Source organism: Narcine bancroftii, chromosome 14 (genome assembly GCF_036971445.1).
Source record: "Narcine bancroftii isolate sNarBan1 chromosome 14, sNarBan1.hap1, whole genome shotgun sequence".
Taxonomy (NCBI): Eukaryota; Metazoa; Chordata; class Chondrichthyes; order Torpediniformes; family Narcinidae; genus Narcine; species Narcine bancroftii.
Genome location: NC_091482.1, coordinates 62,489,749 through 62,505,670, shown reverse-complemented (window position 1 = coordinate 62,505,670; position 15,922 = coordinate 62,489,749). Strand labels below are relative to the sequence as shown.

At 45.4% G+C, this 15,922-nt stretch overlaps 1 protein-coding gene across 2 annotated transcripts in view; it reads right to left on the bottom strand.

The window, feature by feature from the left end:
* Positions 1-15,922, bottom strand: part of strc1 (stereocilin 1) — a 46,463-nt gene that overhangs the window by 4,767 nt on the left and 25,774 nt on the right. The window contains exons 15-22 of one of the 2 annotated variants that reach the window (XM_069910308.1): positions 13,698-13,833; positions 11,996-12,192; positions 10,619-10,709; positions 8,910-9,099; positions 8,323-8,492; positions 6,161-6,316; positions 4,779-4,921; positions 3,773-3,921 (exon numbers count right to left, since the gene is read on the bottom strand). In XM_069910308.1, coding sequence (XP_069766409.1) covers positions 3,773-3,921; positions 4,779-4,921; positions 6,161-6,316; positions 8,323-8,492; positions 8,910-9,099; positions 10,619-10,709; positions 11,996-12,192; positions 13,698-13,833 — 1,232 coding nt within the window. Of the gene's footprint in view, positions 1-3,772; positions 3,922-4,778; positions 4,922-6,160; positions 6,317-8,322; positions 8,493-8,909; positions 9,100-10,618; positions 10,710-11,995; positions 12,193-13,697; positions 13,834-15,922 lie in introns of those variants that run through there. The other variant, XM_069910309.1, reaches the window with a different exon arrangement.

Here is a 15,922-nt window from a genome sequence, read left to right as displayed (position 1 = left end):
CCTATGGACACGACCCCACACTTTCTCTTTTCACACTACTTATTTATTTCATTAAATCTTCACAGAATTGTAATTTATATTAATGTTGCACCTTGTTCCGCTCCATACAGTTGCTGCAAAACAACAAATTTTATGACTGTGTGGCTCGGTACGAAAATAACACCATCTACATATTTGCCGACAAGACCACAGTAGTGGGCTGTATAAAGGAAGGGGATGTCGACCTACAGGATAGAGATTGAAAACTTGGCTGGAGGGTGCATCAACAACAACCTTGCATTCATTGTCACCAAAACTAAGGAGCTGATTTTTGACTTCAGGAAAGGAAAGGGAAGTATATAATCCAATGATCATTGGGGGATCAGAGATGGAGAGGGTGAGCACATTTAAGTTCTTGGGAGTCACTATCTCAGAGGATCTTTCCTGGACTCAAATCACCAATGGCCTCATGAAGAAAGCATGTCAGTGTCTCTTTTTCCTCAAGAGATTGCGGAGGTTTATTCTGACATTAGAAATCCTGGCAAATTTCTATAGAGGTGTGGTGGAACTGGCTGCATCAATACCCCTGAGCGTAAAGCCCTCCAAAAGGTAGTGGACACAGCCCAGGAGATCACAGGCAAAACCCTCGCCACTAATGAGCACATCTACAGGGAACACTGCCGTCAGAGAGCAGCAGCAATCATCAAAGACCCTCATCACCCTGCACCCACACTCTGTTCTCACTGCTGCCATCAGGAAAGACACAAGACTCGCACCTCCAGGTTCAGGAACAGCTGCTACCCCTCCACTCTCAATGACAAAGTCAATCAGAGACTCATTTTAGGACTTTCACTTGTGCACTTTATTTTCTTTTTTATTCTCTCTGTATTGTGCAGTCAGTTTGTTTATATTTGTTATATGTTTACAGTTCTTTGCTTGTTTACATGTTTTACACTGTCTCCGGTTTATTTTTGCATGACCCATTAGTGGTAATTCTACCGCGTCAGTAGGGAAAAGGAATCTCAGGGTTATATGTGATGTCATATATGTACTCTGACAATAAATCTGAAATCTGACACGTCCATGACAATAAATCTGATTCTGAGTTTGTGGAGTAAAGGTATCAGAATAAATGGATCAAACCCAGTCAAGGAATCAAAGTGCAGATCAACAAGATCAAATTGACTGGCAAAATAGATACAAAGAGCTGAATAAGTCAGCCGTCGCCTGCCCGAGATTGTGCTGCATGGTGAATTCTCCACTGGCCACTGTGACAGAGGGGCTCTGAACAAGAGGTACAAGGACTCTCTGAAGAAATCCCTTTGTGCCTGCCATGTTGACCATTGCCAGTGGTCTGCTCCTGCCTCTGATCACATGGGCTGGCAACACACCATTCACCAGTCTGTCTCCTCCTTCAAGAACGCACGCAGAGCTGGCCTTGAGGACAAAGGAAGATGGAAGTAGAACTGTGACGCACCAACACAAAACCCAGAACAGGGTTTCCCTTGAAGCTGCTGCGGCCGGGCATGTCTCGTCAGCCACCCAGCGAGCCTACAGCAGACGTGGACAGGCCCCTTCCTCAATCTTCATTCACAAAGTCAAGCCGTGATGACAAACATTAATGAGCTGAGATCTGCTCCAGCGGTGAGTGTGTTAGCACCTTTCACCATCTCATTTCCTCATGTGGTCATTCCTGTGATGCAGGAAGGGTCACGCAACAAGTTTCCAGAAATTACAAAGAGAAATCGCCAGATGATCTGGATACCCAGGAGCCTACGAATACCTCTGAGATATTCTCCTTCTTCAGGTACATTGCTTCCCCTCTACCACTGCTAATGGAGCACCTCACTCATGTTTCCTCGACGTATACCCCCAGACAGGACAGAGGTCCTGTCCTCATGGCCTTTGCCTCATGTCTCTTCACCCACTATTATTATTCTTTCCATCATCCCTCATGGGATCCTCAACAAATAACACCTTCCCCTTTCTGTAGGGACCTTTCCCTCCCTGCCTCTCTATTCCCCCCCATCCCTCCCTGTCCCCCGAGTAACTGTTGTAACTGTCCCTGCACCTTCCTCACCACCATCCAGTTCCAGGTGAGGCAGAGATTCAAATGGACATCCTCAGACCTGGTCTCTCGATGCATCCTCCTCCACCAAGAGTAGACGAGGCAACTGTTAGGCAGAAAACCTGCACACTGTCCTCAATGCCAGAATCAAAATCAGCATTTATTGTCATGAACAAGTCATGAAATTTGTTGTTTTGTGGCAGCGTCACAGCTTTCATAAAAACTACATTAAAAAAAAAGTAAAAATAGTGCACGAGAAATCAAGGTAAGGCAGTGTCTTTAGTTCAATTAATCTGATTCAGGATTCCTGAATTCAGGAATCTGATGGCAGCGGGGAAGAAGCTGTCCTTGTGCCGCTGCGTGCTTGTCTTTAGGCTCCTGTACCTTTTTCCTGATGGTTGTATAGCCTTGATGGTGGTTGGGGGTGTAGGGCCTTGAGGATGGAGGCTGTTTTCTTAAGACATTGCCTCTTGCAGATGTCCTAGATGGAGTGAACTCTGGTGCCTGTGATGTCGCAGGCCAAGTTAACAACCCTCTGGAGTTTTTTCTTGTCCTGAGAGTTGGCGCCTCCATACCAGACAGTGATGCAACCAGCCAGAATGCTCTCCATGGTACACCTGTAAAAGTTTTCGAGACATACCGAATCTCCTCAAATTCCTCACAAAGTATAGCCGCTGGCGGACCTTCTTCATGATGGTATCGTCCTAGAGGCTCCAGTACAAATCTTCAGAGATACTGACACCCAGGAAATTAAAGTTCTTGACCCTCTCTATTGCTGAGCCTCGACAAGGACTGGTTCCTGTTCTCCTGACTTCCTCCTGAAGTCCACAATCATCTCCTTGGTTCTACTGATGTTGAGTGCAAAGTTGTTGGTGTGACACCACTCAACATGCTGATCTATCTCCCTCCTGCATGCTTCTTCATTGCCGTTTGTGATCCTGAAACAACTGTAGTGGCCTCGAGCCCAATGAATTTTCCAACTTCAGTTCATGCACTCCCTGTGTTCATTCCTACCAGCCCTCCCAGATTCTTGCCCCCTTAGTTCATCTTTTCCATTTCCACCTGCCCATCACCCACACCTCTCCACCTCCATACCCCCTCCCCTCCCCAAACCTCTCCAACTGCCCCTCCCACCCACCTCTCCACCTCCCTAACCCCTCTGCTCCCCCACTCCGCTCCCTACCCCTCTACCTACCCCTCACCCAACCTCTCCACCTCCCTATGCCCTCCCCTCCTCCACCTCCATACCCCTGTCCACCTGCCCCTCACCCAGACCTCCACCTCTACCCCCTCTCCTCCTCCTCCCTTTCCCTCTGCCTGCCTCTCATCACACCTCTGAACCTCCCTACCCCCTCCTCTCCCCATCTCCACCTCCCTACCCTCCTCCCTCAGCTCTCCACCCATCATCTCCCTGCCACTCATCCACACCTCTCCACCTTCCCTGTCCTACCCTTTCTACCCATCAGCCCCCTCATCTGGTTCCACCACCCATGGTCACATCCCATCCCTTCTGTTTTCCCTGATGCAGGTTCTCGACCTAAAACACCAACTATCCCCTCACCTCCACAGATGCTGCCTGACCTGCTAGGTCCCTCCAGTAGTTTGAATTTCTCAGCAAATGATCTAATCTTTAAATCTCATAACAAAACCCTTCAAGTAAAAGCAGAGTTTGAGCTAATATCCTATCCAGGGCCACTTTTATTTGCTGATCTGGAAGTTGCTTACCTGCAATGGAACCAATTTCAATGAATTCTGCAGCTTTCCACTGACTGACGTCTCCAAATGTTTCCGTGCGTGTAACGAGCTTGGCCAGGACACGGAGCTGGGATTCATCACACGACAGACTCAGTCTCCCGATCCACAGAACCGCCATGCTGGAGTTACCCACACAGCAAGGTGGACGACAGACCCACAAATCAAGAGCAACATTGTTTGAATTAAAAAGGTGGCATGGTTAGTGTAGTGGTCAGCGCAACACCGTTACAGCGCCAACAACCCAGATTCTAAGCTGGCGCTGTCTGTAAGGAGTTTGTATGTAATCCCCGTTCCTGCATGGGTTTCCTCCGGATTCCACCCATCCTTCAAAAATGTACCGGGAGTTGTAGGTCAATTGGGTCTCATTGGGCAGCAGGGTCTTGTGGGCCTGTTATGTGCCATAAGTCTAAAAAAAATCTAAACCGTGGAACAGATAGGACAAAGGAATCCGAGATGCACTCCACCTTAACACTTTGTTACTGGAATCTATAAAATAAGGGGAAGAAATTTTAGGGGCGACATCAGGGACAGGCTATTTTTTTTTAAAAAACAAGAGAGTAGTGGGTGCCTGGAATGCATTGCCAGGGGTGGTGGTTGAGGCTGGAACAATAGAGATATTTAAAGACAGGCACGTGGATGTAAGAAAAATAGAGGTTTACGGGCCTGAGATGGGGAAGGATAAGATTGTTGACTGGGTTTATATAGGTTGGCACAACATCATGGGCTGAAGGGCCTGTACTGTGCTGTAATATTCTACGTTCTATGTTCAGCAAATGGCATAGGATCTGGGGATCCTGCTCCAAAGTGAGCTTCCTCCACCACTCTGAATCTCACCCCATCAGCAAACCCTCAATTGATTGGATCGACAGCTCCCTCACAGGCACTCATGCCATTCATTGTCCAAGACAATCCCTGGAGTTTTGAACCGAAAGGTTAGGCTTTTGTTACAACTCCATGCACATTGGATGGTACCTACCTGAACTGCAATGGGTTTATGCCAGATATGTCAGCTGGTTTGATGCCACAAATGATGTGGCCCAGAGACACTAGATTAGCTGCATCCAGCTCGTCTACACGGAGTCTGTTCACACGGAGAAAGGTGGTAAACAATATATTGAGCTGGAACAAAGATTAAATCGCCTATTAGTGCAAAAGGGAGATGGAAATATTGTCCAAGAAGGGCAAAGTTTTATCCATTATGGTGACAATATCAAGCTTTGTCATTTTTCTACCCATGATCCTTCAGTGGATCTAAAAGAGAAGCTACGTGTCGGATTATCATGGTGACGCAGATTCCCCTTCCCACTGCTCAAGGAGTTGCAAACTTAGCTGTAATTTCCTCTGGATGCCATAGGTGCTCTGTGGTTTACTTAAGGTGGGATGCGAATGTAAAAAAAAAAAAAAATGGTTGAGAGCCACCTTCCTAGAGCCAGAGTGCGGAAACAGGCCCTTCAGCCAACCTGCCAAATCCAACCAAAATTTCCCACCCAAACATTTTTCCATCCATCTGTGTTTGGCCCATATCCCTCTCAACCTTTTTCTTTCCACTCACTCATGTACCATCTTAAGCAATCCCTTACTAACCACAGAGGACTTAAGTGAGTGGGAAGAAAAAGGTTGAGAACCACTGCTCAAGACCCATCCCTCATCCTAACCATTTATCAGCCCAATGTTTGCAAAGTTGCAATAGTACCGGCCTTAACCACCACCTCCGTAGCCTGTTCCATAAATTAATAAGTTACCCCCCCATGTTCTTATTACAGTAAAAGTCCTAAAATCCGGATGCCAGAAATCCAGACTGCCCGAGAATCTGGACTTCTCAAAAACTCTCAAACTTTTAAAATTTAGCAGGCTTTTGTGTGTGTGCGCCAAAGATGCACAGAAGATGCAGAAATGAACAAATAAATATTTATTTGTTTTTTTTTGTACATTGTATTTTATATGAAAAAATGTTTTGTTAATAAACTACCAAAATTTAACAGTTCATCGCTCCTTTATTCTCCTTAAATTTGAATTTTAAAAGTACTGCCCGAGAATCTGGAAAATCTAAAAATCCGGATTGACCCAATCCCTGAGCAGACTGGATTTTAGTAGTTTTACTGTAAATCTCTCTCCCCTTAAACTCATATGCTCTGATTACTGATTTCCCCTACTCTGGGAATAGATCACCCTTCATCCTCCTGGGCTCCAAGCCCCAGCCTGCACAACCTCTCCATATAGCTCAGGCTCTCAAGCCCTGACAACAAACTCGTAGATATGTTGTTTAAAAATTGCACCGCTCTCCATGCAGAGGTCTGCACCCCTGATTTATACACATCCTGACCCATTTTTTTCTCAGTACAGAGGTCAGTTGGGTACCTTCCTGTTGGTCCACTCTGTAATTTTACCCAGGGCTGCCATGGCACCCAGGTCTGATAGGTCCAGTCTCATCAAGTCCTTTTCTGTGAATTGGGTTGCTACCCGTCCCAGCTGCTCGATCACCTGGGGAGGAATCGTTGATACAGGCCTGTAGATCTGACAGAGCAGAATTATTCTGTGATGGTTCGGAAAGGCCACAGTCTACAATGAACTTGTTTGTTACTAGGGCTGTATTCAGCGGCACGGTTTGCGTGGCGGTCAGCGCAATGCCTTTACAGCGCCAGGAATCGGGACCGCACCGGGGTTCGAATCCGGCGCTGTCTGTAAGGAATTTGTACATTCTCCCCGTGTCTGCGTGGGTTTTCTCCAAGGGCTCCCATTTCCTCCCACCATTCAAAACATACAAGGGGTAAATTGGGTGGCACGGACCCGTAGGCTGAAATGGCCTGTTACCGTGCTAATTGTTTAAATTTTTAAAAATTAAAATTAAATATCCATTCCATTGCAGTGGAAAACTATCCCCATTTAGGCAACATATTTTCCTTTGATTATTGCAATCCTTGTAAACCACCAACAAAACAAATATATATCACATAAAATATTAATGTGTAACTCAGTAAAATGCACCTGTTCCCTTCATCACAGATTTATTAATGTAATTTATAGTTGAAAGACTTTAACAACTGAGTGCAGAGAATCACTAAATCTGCAGATGCTGGAACCTTGAGCAAACAATGAACTGCTGGAGGGATATGGTGGGTCAGGTAGCATCTGGAGAGAAATAGTCTGTCCAAAGAGATCGTTGTGGACTTCAGGAGAACAGCAGTTCTCTAGGGGTCAGCAGTGGAGAGGCTCAAAAACTTCATGTTCCTGGGGATCTGTCCTGGAGCCTCATGAAGCCTGCAATCACGAAGAAGACTCACCAGCAGCTATACTTTGTGAGGAGTTTGAGGAGATTTGGTACGTCATCGAAGACTCTCGAGAACTTCTAAAGGTGTACCCTAGAGAACATTCTGGCTGATTGCATCACTGTCTGGTGCCAATACTCAGAAAAAGAAAAAACTCCAGACGGTGGTTAACTTGGCCTGCGACATCACGGGCACCAATCTTCACTCCATCAAGGACATCTACAAGAGGCGTTGTCTTAAGAAAGCAGCCTCTATCCGGAAGGACCCCCACCACCCAGCAAATGCCCTCTTTACTCTGCTACCTTCAGGAAAAAGGTACAGGAGCCTGAAGGCGCGGGCACAAGGACGGCTTCTTCCCCACTTCCATCAGATTCCTGATTGAACAATAAGCCACAGACACTGCCTTACTTCGACTATTTCTTTTTCTTGCACTATTTTTATTAATTTTGTCAGGTGGTTCATAAAAATATTTGCTCTGTGACGCTGCTCCAAAACAATGAATTTCATGACTTGTTCATGACAATAAATTCTGATTCTGAATGTTTCGGGTTGAGACATTTCACTGACACTGAAAACTTCCTCTATTAAGTAAAAAGAAAAGCCTCCCTCTTGAAGGGCTTCAACCTGAACCTTCCCTCACAGATGCTACTCCGCCGTTGATTGTGCTTCAGATTCCAGCAACTGCAGACTCTCGTGTCTCCACTGAATTTTTGCTGATCAGCTCCATTTTGTATTTCATTGGTTAACCCTCCAGTGAATCACCTCAGGACCTTTGCTCTGTTAACACTTATGCAGATATTATCGCTGGAGATGAGCGTGAAATTGTAAAAACTGTTCAGGAAAACATCAGGTTGTTTCCCAAACGTGCCTGGTTCATCGGGAAGGAAGCTGGCCCAGACCAGCCACGATGTCATTTAAAAAGCAGCAGATCAAGGGGAAATTGGGGCCGGCAATAACGACCAGCTTTGTCAGCCCCATGAGTGAAGGGGATGACACAGCGTTCTCTGGAAACACCCACTCCTTGGTTGTCCTTTCATTGAGAGCAGATTAATGCAAAAAAATGAAAAGAAATAAAACGTACAGAACAGAAACAGGCCTTTCAGCCCAACTATTCCATGCCAGTGTATGTGCTGTTCACATCTCTTCCTCAACCTCCCGCACACCTATCTAGATTCCCCTGAAATGCACCAACTGCCCACCCATGGAACGGACTTTCTCTGACCACAGCGTCGCACAACACTGGAACATTGGTACCTGCTTCACCCTCTCCAGCAGCTGAAATAGTTCGAATGGCTGAAAGTGCACATCTTGGCCAATCATCTCCAAGCAGTTCATGAAGTCATTGTCTGCCATGCCAGTCAGTAAATGGGTGGTCCAGGCAGAAGGGAGGGTGGTACGGAGGATGCTGTAGGTCAGGACAGGATCTGACACAAAACAAGCAGAATTAGTCCCTTCCTTTTGCCAAGCAAATTTCTGTGTCTGTCGCTGTCACTCATGGCAGGGATCCAAGGCAAGGCAATGGCTTCTGCAATCCATTGGTGGAGTTGACCCAGGGAGCAGCACCTGCACCCAGTGTCTCTGGGCAAGGGCTGTCCATCCAGTAACACTTCAAATCCCAACACAGAGTGGCCGTCCATAGGGGTAACAGCACAGCAATTTTAAATCAGTAAAGCCACAACTGGGCTCAGATGACATTGGCACAAGAAAGGGAAAATTATGATGTGACCAAAACAGGTGATCAAGGGTGGAGAGGATTTTACGGATTGGGCTCCGGAGCTCAGCAAACCAACAGCTGAAGCCACAATGGTCAGTGATGGAAAAAGCCAAAAAGCCAACCTCACCGTTCTTGGACTGCCACTCCCCGGTGCCGAGAAGTCCAACTGCCATTTGTAATAATATTTGTTGTTTTCGGAAAAGGTAATCAAGGTCAGAACTTTCCATCACTTGCTGGCAGGTGGAACCAAAAGTGCTTTGCTCCCACTGTCTTTGGCTGTGAAACAGCATCTCGACCCTCTCCAAGATGACAACATCCTGAAAGAGTGGAGAAAGGTTTGGATGTTTGAATCTTCTCACCAATGTGATCAAGGAGGTTTGCCGGGATCAACTAATCTTTGCATTGCATCTTTTTCTGAGAGGAGATCCATTATGGAAGGTCAAACGAAGGCAGAGTACGTGGTTAATGGAAGGACTCTTAACAGTGTGGAAGATTGGAGGGACCTTGGTGTCCAAATCCACAGCTCTCTCAAGGTTGCCATGCAGGTTGATAGGATAGTTAAGAAAGCCTATGGTATGCTGGGCTTCATGAGTTCAGGAGTCGCAAGGTGATGTTGCAGCTCTATAAATCTCTGGTGAGACCATACTTAAAATATTGCGTAGGAGTTAACGGCACAAAGAGGACAGATGGAGGACCCAGGTCTGAAAGATCGGTTCCTATTTTCTTCCTATGGATGCTCCATGACCTGCTGAGTTTCTCCAGCACCTTTGTGTATTACACTCCGACATCTCATTACCTTCCCTAAAGAACAGTTAGCATTGGGGCGGCACGGTGGTTGGCACAATACTATTATAGGGCCAGTGACCGAGGTTTGAATCTGGCACTGTCTGTAAGGAGTTTATACATTTTCCCCCTGTCTGAGTGGGTTTCCTCTGGGTGCTCTGGTTCCCTCCCATCCTTCAAAAACATGAGGGGTGTAATTTGGGCGGTACGGGCTCACAGGCCGGAAGGGCCTGTTACTGTGCTGTATGTCTAAATTTAAATTGGGAACATTAGCGAGCTAGTTGGATTTTTATAATAACTTGACAAACTTCAGCCCAAGTCGCAAGTTACTAAGAGTTTACAATCCAACAGGATTAAAATCAGAGCCTGATTCAGTGGTTACAACTCATCCATCAAACTTCAGGCCTTCCATTTGACAAAGGTCAAATGGAAGCACAAGAGTCAACAGATGCTGGAATTTAGAGCAATTCAGCAAGTCAGGCAGTATTATTGGAGGTAGGACAATGAGCAACATTTTGGGTCATGATCCTGACCAAACACTAGGGTCCACAAGGATCAAGAAGAGGCTGTTCAGCCTTTGAGCTTGATATTACTAGATTATACTAGACAACATATTTTTCCCCCAAAAGATTTGCTTCCTGAAAAAAAAATGGGGATTATGAGAGGCAACTTCAAGCTGAACACAAAGATAATTTCAGATTTTCTGTATCTCGTAGGAAGTTGGAGAATTCAGCATTTACTTGCTATAAATGTAACAGATTGGATCGCAGCTTTGCAACATTGACGAGGCATTTCTGCTGTATTGAATCTTCCTGAAGATAACAGACGTGGTCGTTAAGGGCTCTCACTGTGCTATTGCCAGAAGAACGTGTGCATCAACACGCATTCAATCTACATCAATGAGGATCTGTATATTTGAGCTGCTTTTATAGCCAGTCTGCATCTATCTTGACCAAGCATGCCCAGGCCAAAGACCACATTTGGAGAAGGGGGTTCAAAACTCCCAATGGGCTTTATTTACACCACTGGTTTATAATAATTATGGAATAATACCTTTGGAAGTTTTTGTAAGTCCTCCACGGAAAGAAAGAAAACCAGGCGATCGACCTTGTCCAAGATCACTGAGGTCCAGTTCGTGGGGTCGCTATGGGAAAGGAAACAACTTTAAATTGAAACACTGGTGAATAAGTCTGGTTCCTATTTTAAAGCAAGTCTACATTCAAGCCTGAACATTCAATATCCTCCAGGATTTCACCTTTGCTCTTACACTGCTGCCTGACGATCATGGAAAGGAAAACACTGTGTAGAATTACATGGAAGGGTACAGCACAGGAATGGACACGGTGTTTGAGACTGGGCAAATTCATGCTGCTCGCTCATCAGTGCTTCCATGGGAACCTTAGCTACTCGTGGTGTTCAGGTTGATTCATCCCTACCATCATGGGCACCAGTCTCCACTCCAATGAAGGCATCTACAAGAGGCTGTGCCTCAAGAGAGTAGCCTCGATCATCAAAGACCCTCGCCATCCAGGCCCTGCCCTCTTTCATTTAATTTTAAAAAAAATTTAGACATACAGCCTTACGAGACAGTACTGCCCAATTTATACCCCATTAACCCACACCCTCGTATGATTTTGAAGAGTGGGAGGAAATTGGAGCCCCCAGGGAAAACCCACGCAGACACGGGGAGAACGTAAAAACTCCTCACAGACAGCGCAGGATTCAAACCCAGTTCCAGTCCCAATCACTGGCACTGTAAAGACATTGCCCTGACCGCTACGCCAACCACGCCACTTCTCATTGCTCCCATCAGGAAGGAGGTACAGGAGCCCGAAGATGAACACTCAGTGTTACAGAAACAGCGTCTTCGTTTCTGCTATCAGATTTCTGAACCGACAGGCACGACCTCTCTTTCTCTTCTTCACCTGTAATTTTTAGCTTTGATATTTGCACCTGTGATGCTGCCTCAAAGCAACAAATTTCGAGACATGTTTGTGACAGTAAATTCTGGTAATTCTGATCATTTGTGCATGTGACATTGTGAGTTGAAGGTCGGTTAGAACAAATGGCAGGATTCACAGCGAAGTATCTAGTGGGCCAGTCCCTGAACTTCAGCAGTTTACAGAATCTGCTTAAAGTCAGTCTCTCCGAACTGCATCAGTGGAAACTCCGCATTAGAACTGCAGCAAAGCCCTCTTGACTAAATCAAGCTAATATAATCAGCAAAACAAGGCAGAATTATACAAAAAAATATTGTGTGAAAAACCAATCTTAATCAATCTCAGTCTCCAGGTTTGATTGACAAGGACGTTACTCCCTGACGACATTTGTCCCTGTTGGCAGCCAGCTGATTATTCCGGCCTACGAGAATCCAATTAACCTTCCAATCGCACCCTGAGTGAAACAGACAACCCCGAGGATGTTACCTACCCAAACATGATGTCTTCGGTTAACATGATTCCCAGCAGCAACTTCTTTTGTCTGTCAAAGCAGTAATCTTTCATCTTCAACAGGTTGCCCTCTATCTCTGTCCTGGGAATCTCCATGAATACTTCATCAGCAATAAAAGCTATCACAAATCCCAACAAGTCAAACTCTGCTTTGGAAAATCTTCTGCCGTTTAAATTCTGAAAATGATCAGCACCAGGTAAAATTGACTGGAAGCTCATGCAGTGATATCAGAAATTTAATTCATCTCAACCTCTTTAGAGGCAAGTAGTAAGAAATAGTTGTGGTTTTATTGTGTTTAAAATTCTTACCAACATTTCAGGAAAGTTGATGTGATGGTCTTGGAATCAATTTAGTGTTATCAACAAAGATAAAGGAATCTCCGGCTGGTGTCCGGATAGAAAGCTGAGAGATTCCTTCATCCTCAATGTGTGATTCCTTAGGTTTTGACCTCTAAGACTCATCAGAACTTCCTTAAGAATTCAGAGATCGATCCAGGACAAGACTGTCAGAGTCACACAGCCTACCACATCTATACTGACCCTCGGTTGTCCACCTAAAAAAAGCATCTCAGCACCTGGCCTGCGGCCAAGAGCAATTCATGCCAATTCCAGAACTCACCTTTTAAGTGTTGTAAGTCTCCCCTCCACCACCTTCTCAGACAGAACTCGCCAGACAGCAAACACCCACTAGGTGAAAATAAACTCATTTCCAGATGGAGTCCTTGAGAGATTTTTAATCTCACAGATTTACAAAAAAAAGTGCAGAGGAGATTTACCAGGATGTTGTCTGGGTTGGAAAATAAGTCTTACAAGGCAAAGTTAGCAGAACTGGGGCTTTTTGCTTTGGAACGAGAAAGGACGAGAGGTGATTTAACAGAGGTCTCCACGATCATGAGTCATAGATAAGGTTGACAAGCAGCATCTTTTTCCCGGGGCGAGAGTAGCAAACACCAGAGGACATCTGTACAAAGTGAAGGGAGGGAGACATCAGAGGTACTTTTTTTTAAAAAAAAACTAGAGAATAGTGGGTGCCTGAATGCATGGCTGGGATGGTGGCTCCAATGTGTGTCATGAATGGTTGTTATATGGTGGCTCATTGGGTGGGATGAGCATCACTGACCTTGGGGGTTTCTGGATTCAAACTTAATCTGGGGGTGGGGACAAAACGCAACGGTTTCCCCCTGGGGCTGTGCTCTCAGAGGTTCCAACCTTCCTCTGAGAGATGCAACTGAGCTCTGCTAAAAGATCCCAGGGAACTATTCTGAAGGAAAGCTGGGAAGTTGTCCACGGAAGACCTCACCAGTGTTTCGCCCACAACCAAGTGAACCAGCCAACCTGGTGACTAGAATAACCCTGCTCTTGGTAGGTTGCCATGACCACATTAGCCAGCGTGTCCCCAACTTAACTTGTTCTTCGGTGTTTTGGGAAGCACAGAGGTTGAGAAGGTGTTAAGCAACCTGTGGTGCGGTACACAAAGTGCTGGAGGAATTCAGCAGGTTACACAAAGTTTCAGACCAGAGGCCTTCCGTAACAAAATACAATTTATATATAATTATATATAATAAAGTGGTTGTGGCTGCTATTGCATTCAAATATTACTCTGCCATTATAAATTCCATGCAAAGAAACAAGAGCAGCTGTGTCCTCCCCTATCCGCCACACGGGGGCAGCTGGAATCCTACCAGCACTTGTACAATCCAGTCGATCATTAGACTCTGCTTCGAACTCGGTAGCTTTAAGAATGGAATTGGATTTTTCACAATGACTTGTAGCAACTGATGTGTCATCCTAATGGAAAATCTTCTAATTTTCAATAGTCTGAAAAAAAATTGTGTTTAAATAGACAGATTATTTCAGAGTTCCTCCACCATTTACTACAATCTCAGTGTCTGCAGATTTCAGTGTTTCACTCGATTTTGTTGGTGCAAGGGAGGACTGTCCTGAAGAGGTTCTCCTCTTCCCTTCGGAGGGAGTTCTGTGAGAGACTACTCTCTCACTGCTCTCTATCTGTACTCCCTGATGCTCCCACGCTCTATGACCAAGTACTCACTCAACCAATTGGTCTGGACGCTTTCCTCCTCCTTCCCTCTTTTCTCTTGTGCCTTTAATTTTGTGCCTGCTTTTTGTTTATACCTTGAAGAAGGGCTCAGACCTGAAATGTCATGAACATATCTTAACCTCCTATGGACGCTATGAGACTGGCTGAGTTCCTCCAGCAGTTCTGTGTGTTTTTACTTAGATTATAATAATTATCTTTGTAAATTTTTTTTAGACATACAGTACGGTAATGGGCCATTTCAGCCCACGTCCATGCCACTCAATTTACACCAATTAACCTACACCCCCAGTACGTTTCAAATGGTGGGAGGAAACTGGAGCTCCTGATGAAAACACATGCAGACATGGGGAGAACATACAAACTCCTCACAGACAGCGTGAGATTCGAACCCTGGTCCCAATCACTAGTGCTGTAAAGGGGTTGCACTAACCACTATGCCAACTGTTCTCCATTCTGTAGAATGGAGAAAAAAACAACTGATTAGATTCTTCAACATAAATCAGTGTTTGCAGGGTAGAAGAACAGTGACACAGTGGGGCAACGGGTTGAGCCACTGCCTCAGAGCCCCAGTGACCCGGGTTCACTCCTGACCCCCAGTGCTGTCTGTGTGGAGTGTACTCGTTTTCCCAGTGACTGTGAGAGTTTTCCCCGGGTATACCAGTTTCCTCTGACATCCCAAAGATGTGCGTCAATTAGCTACTATCTCTAGTGTAAATGGGTGGCAGGACAATCAGGGGAGATGTCATGCACATGAATAGAGGTTGAGGAGGAAAGGGATCAATAGCTCGCATTGATTTGATAGTCTGAATGACCTTCTGTGTCATACAGCATTGGACAGTACAGTACAGGAGCAGGCTTTCAACCCTCGCTATCTGCACCAACCATAATTCTCACCTGTTTGTATATGGTCTACATCCCTCCATCCACTGCCTGTTCATGCACCAAAATAAGGCACCCACCACTCTGTATAAAACCCTTGCCTTGTAAATATCCTTTAAATTACTCCCTCCCTCTAAACTGACCATTCTCAATGGGGGCCTTATGGCACATTTAAAGGGGGCCATGGATTGAAATCATAAAATGTTTTTTATGTAGTCGGTAGGAGAGAAGTACAGAAGAAACCAACTAAGCTTGACAGTTTCACAGGAAAGGGGGCCCATAAACTTTGAGCAAAGCCCTAAGGGGACTATAGCTAAACCAAAAGTTGAGAATGGCTGCTCTAAACCTATGTTCTCTAGTATTTGGCATTTCCAACCTGGGAAAACATCTCTATCTACCCTATCAGTGCCTCATAATTTTGCAAACTTCTTCTGTCTCTGATGTTCCAGAGAAAACATTCCCAGTTTTCTTTCCCTCTGGCTAATTCTCTCTAATCCAGGTAACGTCCTGAGGAATCTCTTCTAACCCTCCATATCCCTCCTATGGTGTGGAGTCCAGAACTACACACAATACTCCAAAGGTAGCCTAACCATGGTGTATACACTCAATCCCTGATCGATGAAGGTAAGCACGTGTACACCTTTCTTCTCTCCCTTTCTACGTGTGCTTCCACACCAAGATCTCGCTGTACATCAATGCTCAGGGTTCTGCCATTCACTGTAAACTTTCTGCTGATATTTGACCTCCAAAAATCCAACTCCTCACACTTGTCCAGATTAAAGTCCGTCAGCCAGTTCTCTGCCCATATATCCAACGGATCGACATCCTTTTTTAAAAAAATGTAAATATATAGAGGAACAACTGTTGTGTATGGAGGAAACATGGCCTCCCTGCCTGTCTGGAATGTGTGTAGGTGATCACATGTCCTCCCCGTCTAAGACTTTTTCAGAATTCACATCACCTGTCAAT